This window comes from Muntiacus reevesi, chromosome 1, assembly GCF_963930625.1.
Source record: "Muntiacus reevesi chromosome 1, mMunRee1.1, whole genome shotgun sequence".
In the NCBI taxonomy this organism is placed as follows: Eukaryota; Metazoa; Chordata; class Mammalia; order Artiodactyla; family Cervidae; genus Muntiacus; species Muntiacus reevesi.
Genome location: NC_089249.1, coordinates 196,677,330 through 196,684,803, shown reverse-complemented (window position 1 = coordinate 196,684,803; position 7,474 = coordinate 196,677,330). Strand labels below are relative to the sequence as shown.

The 7,474-nt window shown below is 51.7% G+C and overlaps 1 protein-coding gene across 1 annotated transcript; it reads right to left on the bottom strand.

Moving 5' to 3' along the window:
• Positions 1–2,478: 2,478 nt before the first annotated feature.
• TNFSF14 (TNF superfamily member 14) lies at positions 2,479–6,500 on the bottom strand. The gene is made up of 4 exons (XM_065933439.1): positions 6,192–6,500; positions 4,319–4,355; positions 4,000–4,041; positions 2,479–3,368 (listed from the first exon to the last, which is right to left on the bottom strand). The coding sequence occupies exons 1-4, from the start codon at positions 6,408–6,410 to the stop codon at positions 2,941–2,943; spliced, it is 726 nt and encodes a 241-aa protein (XP_065789511.1). The 5' UTR covers positions 6,411–6,500; the 3' UTR covers positions 2,479–2,940.
• Between the last annotated feature and the right edge of the window lie 974 nt (positions 6,501–7,474).

The following is a 7,474-nucleotide window of genomic DNA, read 5'->3' as shown; positions in this document are numbered from 1 at the left end:
CCCCCCCCCACACACACACAAACACACCCTGGTCTTCTCATCAAAGCCACGGAAACAGAAAGACCACGAAGAGAGTAAAGGAAACTCCAGCAGGGGTGGAGGCTGGGCCCTTGGGGCTGTTTCACCTCCCACCAGCCCAGCCAGGGAGGCATGAAGCTGGGTGCCCTTGGTGTGGGCAGAGTGAGGTGGGGGAGGCACCTGAGCCTTGGTCGCTGCATCTGGAAAGTGGGGGCAACAGCAACTCCTCCCCAGAGATGCAGATAAAGATGTGACTCGCCACCTATGGCTGATTCATGTTGATGTTTGACAGAAAACAAAATTCTGTAAAGCAATTATCCTTCATTTAAAAAATAAAAAGATGTGACTTGCACAATACGCAGGGCACATGCCTGACAGATGCTCTCCTTAATATCTCTAAATGACACTCATGTACTTATGTATCTCTTCCTGCATACCAGGCACCATACCAAGTGGCGTTTTTCCTCATCTGATTTTAACATTCATTGCGTTTCTTTTTTTTTTTAAATATTTATTTATTTGGCTGCACTGGATCTTAGTTGTGGCACGAGGGATCTTTAGTTCAGCATTCAAACTCTCGGTTGCGGTATGTGGGATCTAGTTCCCTGAGCAGGGAGTTGCGGAGTCTTAGCCACTGGACCACCAGTGAAGTCCCTCCTCATCTGATTGCATCTTTACCATAAACCTGGGAGGTGAGAATCCTTGTTACCTAGTATTTCAGATGAGGAAATGGCATGGAGAGGTGACGGGGTTTGCTCCTGTGTCACATGGCCAGGAAATGACAGAGTAGACTTGGAACCCAAGACCATCAGATGGCAAAGCCGGTTCCCTTCACCCCTTTACCAGGCAACTGGGTCAATATCAAGTGATTCATTCTTCTCTGGGGTCTGAGCTGTGATACTAGGGTCCAGGGAAACCTTGCTTCCTGGGTCCATGCTCATTTGCATAAAGCATCAGGTCTGTAAGCATATCATTACCTGTCCCTCCCCACACTCTTGGATGCCCTGATACCCCAAGCTCCCAGCTGGCTGTGCTGAATGTCGGCAAGAAGGGTACTGAAGTGTGTAGCCTCTGCTTTCTCAGGAACTGTGGATCTGAGGCTAAGGCACACCTGGGCCCCAGCTCTCTGGCTTCTCTGATAAACTTCCTGCATGGAGTTGGGTCAGCTGGGTTCAGAGTTCTCAGCTGTAAAAGTGACCTCTGTGGGTCATTCCATCTGTCCCTGGGCCTCCATGAGCTACCCGCCCGCTAAGAACTAGACAGACCGGCTGCAGTGTTCAGTATTTATTTCCAAGGCCAGTGGTCCAAGGGCTACAGACTAAGTCTGGTCCTCACCCCAGGATGTGAGGTGGCTGGGAAGAACTGGCTATGTGTGTTTGTGTGTTTGTAATTGTGAGGCTGCAAGTGTATGTGATGGTTGTGACCGTGATGCAGCATGCGAAAGTCTGACATGAGAAGCATCGCATCCCGTGTGTCATATGTGGTGTGACTGTACGGCCCAGTGTGGGTGACTGGGGCTGTGATGATGACTTGTGTGTGACTGTGTCGTATGTGGTTGTAATGCAGTGTCTGTGACTGAGGGTTTGCTCTGCTGTCTAGGACTTCCAGGTTGTGTGAGAATCTGATGTTTGGTGTGTATGTGTCTGTGGTTGTCAAGGAGTGGCTGAGCTTGTGATTCTCTGGGATGCCGTAGCTGTGATGACAGTTTGTTTCTTTCACTTTTTCTACCTTTTCTTTCTTTGTCTTTCCTTTCACTCTTCCTTTCTTTATTTCCACCTTTTCTTTCTTTCTCTATCAATCCATCTTTCTTTTCTTTCACCCTTCCTTCTTTTCTTTCCACCTTTATTTCTTTTCTGTCTTTATCCATCTTTCTCTTCTTTCACCTTTTCTTTCTCTATCAATCCATCTTTCTTTTCTTTCACCCTTCTTTTCTTTCCACCTTTATTTCTTTTCTGTCTTTATCTATCCATCTTTCTCTTCTTTCACCTTTTCTTTCTTTCCACCTTTCTTTCATTTTTCCTCCCTTCTCTCCCTTCCTTCTCTCACTCTCTCTTTTTCTCTCTAGAAACATTTTCTAAGTGCCTGTGCTCCAGGCTCTGGCTTGGGTGCTAAAACAGCAGTGCTGGGTGTCAGCCAGCCTGTGGATGATATACACTAGGAGCCAGAAACCAATCGCAGAGGGCGTATTTACATCATGGAAATGGGCATCCCCTCCTGGGACAGCTGGTTGTTGAACACCTCCCAGCATGTCCCTACACCTGTTTCTCTGAGTGTAGCTTTGTGACCAGGCTGTGGTGTGGCCGCAAGCCCCGTGGGTGGAACTTGGGTCATGACTGTGACCATGGGTAGGGCTGGGCTGGGCTGGGCTCTCCAGGATGGGTGATTCTTGATGATAAATCCTCACACCGCCCCCCCAAGACTCGCCCACACTTGTGAGAGGGTAGAGGGTGTTAAGAAATTTTCTGTTCTCAGTCAACTCCCTGGACCCCCATGTCCCACTTTAATCTGAATCAAAAAGTATAAATACAATTTCCTGTCTTAGCCAACCACCACCACCATCACCATGTCCCTTTGATCTGCATCAGAAGTATAAATAGCCACCCCTCACCCCTTCCTGAATATCAAGATCGGCTTTACCCCCCGCCTGGGGACTAACAGACCCCCAGTCTCCGGGTCGATGTCCTCGGGGTTGTACACGGCAGGGCCTGCAGTCTCCTTTGGTCCTTCGGAGGCGCCTGCTGGTTCTTGGGGCAGCTGGGTTCTCGGCCTCGTTGGTCCCCACTGAGCTCTCCACCTGTCACGTTTGGGTGTCCCCCAGGCCCACTCTAAAAACCTCCGCTCGTGTTTTTCTGTGTCCTGAGGCATCCTCTGAGGTCTCTCACTTATCGCAGACACACCTTAGATTAGCCCTGACCACGTCCTTCACACCATGAAGGCCCCGAAGTAGGAGCGTGTGCCGTCGAGGAGCTGGACCACGTGCTCGCCCGGCATGCGTACCACCACCTCTTCCCCCACGTCCAGGTGGACCACTCCGCCCAGGAAGCTGCTGTCCCACCACACCTGGGAGCCGCCTACTTGCCCCCACGGTGACTGCCGGCTGACCAGCAGCTCCAGCTCCTTGGGGTAGCTGGCGGTGCGCATGTAGAGCCCATGGGTGATGGGCAGGCAGCCGGACGATTCCTGGGAGCAGCCCTTACCACCCAGCTGCACCTTGGAGTAGATGTAGTAGTAGCCGGCCTGGGTAACCACCAGGGCCCCATCCCGGTAGCAGAGGCCCCTCAGGAAGGTCGGGCCCAGTTTCGTCTCCCACAGCAGCGGGTCACTGCTGCCCATCAGGCTGAAGTTGGCCCCTGTGGAGGGAGGCAGAGCAGGGCTCGTGAGCGCACGTCTGCTTTCAGTGGGACCCGGGGCCAGTCGCCAGCCCTCTCTGAGCGCCACCTTGCTCTGTGCTAGGCTTTAAATGTATGCACTCACTTTATCCTCACTTTACAGGTAGGGGAACTAAATCACAATAAGTGGCAAAATAACTTGCTTATCCTCCATCTTAACGCTTTCATCCCCTTCTTGCAGGCGGGGAAACCGAGGCACAGAGCAATCGATTCACCCAAACCGTCAGAAATTGTTAAGTGGCAGAACTAAGGATTTAAGCAAAATACACATCATGGCCCAGCAGCCTTATAACCTCTGTATGCCTCAGTCTCCGTCTCTGGAAAATGGAGCTATGAACAGTCCTGGCTAAGGATCGAATGAATGGAGAGCTGGAAAGCCCATCACAGTGTGAGCCAGAGAGTAAGCACCCTACAAGGCTTTGTTCAATAAATGAAATTAGAAATTCGTGGACTCAGGCAGTGTCTGTGCTCTGGGCAGCTTTGAAGAACTAATGAATAAAGGAGTACTCAGCCACCATTGGGGTGTCTGTCTGGTCTCCCCAGGACCCCCTGAACCCTCTTACGCCCTGCCAGGACTTGAGGGCCCCCTCACCTGTGAGGTGTGCTGCTGGATTGCGTTGCTGGGGCTTCTGCTCTGGAGAGAGAGAGTCAGAGGTCAGAGGTGAAGGTGGTGGTTGAGGGTAAAGGGCCAGCCTCCAGAGGGGTCATCTAGTCCACCTCCTGGTGTCAACCTCACCCTTTCCGGAATGACCCAAACTTCTGCTTCTCCGGCCTGGGGGAGGGGCTTCCGTGGGGCTTGGGCCAGTTGTGCAAATTGCGTTGGGCAATGGACTGAGGGAGTGGGGGCAGCATAGGAACCATACTGTCCCCTCCTGGGGGGGGGGGGGGCAAGGACCAGGACCCTGACTCACCTTGCAGCATCTGCTCCCAGGGTTCTGCACCTTTGTCCTAAAAGTACAGAGCAGTCCCATGGTGAGGGTCTCTGGGGCCCACGCCCTGGCATCACTCAGACTCGTGGCCCGGAGGCACACGCAGACCACAGCCACAGATATCACCCTCCGCTGACTCCAAGGCCACGTGCATCCACGCCCTGCCCCTACTCCCTGCCACCCAGCAGGCTCTTAACCATCCAGGACCTCAGTTTTCCCCTCTTGTAAATGGACACATGGAAAATGCCTGGTTTGAATTCCCATGTGAAAAGTGTATTACAATGCCTGGCACAGAGCAAGCGCTATAGAAGTGTTTATTACATAGGTGCTAGGGAGCTCAATCCCTGGATCAGGAAATGGCAACCCACTAGAGAAGGTGATGGCACCCCACGCCAGTATTCTTGCCTGGAGAATCCCAGGGCCAGAGGAGCCTGGCAGGCTATGGTCTATGGGGTCGCAGAGTCGGACAGGACTGAAGTGACTTAGCACACACACACAGAAGACACACAGTCACCCGAATGGCCGGACACTTGTACATAAACGCAAACACGTGAATACAGACACACAGACTCAGACCTGGACGTACTGACAAGACACACGGAGGCAGATGCATGGGTGCAGGGTTTACGGAGTCACTCGGGTCTGTGCATACAGAGACCCAGTAACAGACACAATGTCAATACACAGGCTGTAGATGAGTGAGGAAGTAGCTGTGTTGGTACACGTGTGTGGGATAGCAGCACAGGTCCAAGTGGGCCTGTGGCCACCAGGTCCAGGCACGAGGAGAAAAAGGACCCGGAAACAAAAAGGCCGAGACTGTGTGGGCATGGCATGGGACACACAGACCTACAGGTGTGGCAGCGACATCCACGGCCGTAGGAGACGGATGCAGAGAGACATGCTCACAGACTGAGAATATTGGCTTAGTGACAGCCCCGGTAGTGGTGATCAGGGCCCTGCTGATAATGACTAGCTAGGTCAGGGACTTCCATGGTGGCCCAGTGGTTAAGACTCTGAACTTCCAATTTAAGGGCGAAGGTCTGACCCCACTCCTGTGCGACATGGCCAAAAAAAATTTTTTTAATTAAAATATTTTAAAAAGTGGTCAAACTGAGGAGTCAGATAAATATTTTAAAAACAAACAAACAACTAGCCATGTCAGGATGGTGGTTCTGGGGGATATAGACAACACAACTGTTTTATAAAACATTAAGCTTCCTAGAGGTGTGTGTGCTTAGTCGCTTCAGTTGTGTCTGAGTCTGCAACCCCGTGGACTGCAGCCCAGCAGGCTCCTCTGTCCATGGAATTCTCCAGGCGAGAATACTGGAGTGGGTTGCCATTGCCTCCTCCAAGGGATCCTCCCGACCCAGGGATTGAAATCGAATGCCCTGTGTCTCTTTTTTTTTTTTGTCCTGTGTCTCTTGCATTGGCAGGTGGATTCTTTACCACTGAGTCACCTGAGAAGCCTGCTCCTAAACACCTAGGTTTTGTTAGTTCCCATCACTAGAAGAAATTATAATTATGTGATGCCATTGCAGTATTTACATACAGATCAATATGTGGTACACCTTAAACTTACACAATGCTCTACGTCAATTATATCTCAGTTTAAAACAAAAAGTAAGTTCCTATTTATTGAGTGCTTGCCTGTGCCAGACACACAATATTCTGTTTTTTTCCCTATGGAGACTCTTATTATCATGCCCATTTCATGGATGAGGAAACTGAGGTTCCAGAGGTGAATTGGCTTGCCTGGGACTGCTCTTAGTCTGTCCTCCGTCCTTGCACATACACACGTACAGATGCTCAGTGACACTGGCTTGGAGACCCCCACCCCCACCCCAGTGGTGCTCACCTGCAGGGGGGTGCCAACCGCCTCTAGGCGCCAGTGCAGCTGCAGCAGGAACCAGCCCTGGACAGCCAGTCCAGCCACCACCAACAGCAGCATGAGGCCCAGTCCCAGCTGGGCAGCACTGCAGGGCTGTCTCTTGCGGCTGCACCCCAGCCTCCTGAACGGGATGTCTGTCTGTCCATCCACCACGAACACCGAGGGCTTCACGACTGTCTCTTCCATGCCTGAGTGCACAAGGCCCCGAGATGCCCAGGGCCCGGCTGGCTCGGCTGAATCCTGCAGGCCAGGAGGGAGGAAACCACGATTGCCCAACACGCCTGGGCTTCTCACACTGCCGACAGGCACTCGTGGGTCCCGGGGCTGCCTTTAGAGCTGGGGCTCAGCCCCTCCCCTTTCCCCACACACCCTCCTCTCCTTCCTGTCATCCCCCCACCCCCAGGCTGGCCCCATCTCACTCTCACTCAGACTCTCTCACACTTTCCAGAGGCATCTGGAGACGTGACTCAGGTGGGGATGGGAGACGAAAAGCCCCAGCTTTCCCTTCTGATGGCATCAACCATGTGGTTGCCAAGTGTTTGCTGAGCACCTCGGCATCATTCACTTGGTCACCAAATGTTTGCCAAGCACCTCTTGTGTCCTAGGTACTGTTCTAGCTTTGGGGGCACAGCTGTGAGCAAGAGAGACAGATGTCCATGGTCTTAAACCATTCCTATTCTAGCGGAGTGAGAAAGACCAGCGTAGTAAGCAAGAAAATACTTCAGAGTGCTTGAGATGGTAATATGAGCAATGGGAAATGCCCACAGAGTGGTTTGTGTGTGTACATGTGTGTGGGTGTGATTATGTGTGTGCATGAGTGTGTGGATGCAAGTGTGCACCTCTGTGTGTAGTGTATGCGTGCAGATGTGTGCAGGTGCATGTGCATGCCTGTGTTTGAGTGTGCTTGTGTGTCTGTACACACTCCTGTGTGCGTGCATGCAGGTTTTTTTGTGTGGTTTGTTTTTAAGTATTTATTTCTTTATTTGGCTGTGCTGGGTCTTAGTTGAAGCATGTGGGATCTTTGATCTTCATTGTGGCATTCGGGATTTTTAGTTGTGGCATGCGAACTCTTAGTTGCAGCATGTGGGATCTAGTTCCCTGTCCAGGGATCAAACCCAGGTCCCCTGAATTCAGAGTGGAGCTACGAGCATGTGTGTGCATGCGTTTGGATTCCAGGTCACAATTCTTTTGGGTATATACCTAGGACAGGAACTGCTGGGATCAGCCTTAAAAAAAAGTTATAGTTTAAT

Coding starts and splice junctions, on each gene's coding strand:
- TNFSF14 (XM_065933439.1), bottom strand. CDS start 6,410: ATGGAAGAGACAGTCGTGAAGCCCTCGGTGTTCGTGGTGGATGGACAG. Junction 4,356..6,191: donor CGGTTGGCACCCCCCTGCAG/GTGAGCACCACT, acceptor CTGTACTTTTAG/GACAAAGGTGCAGAACCCTG. Junction 3,369..3,999: donor TCCAGCAGCACACCTCACAG/GTGAGGGGGCCC, acceptor CTCCCTCCACAG/GGGCCAACTTCAGCCTGATG.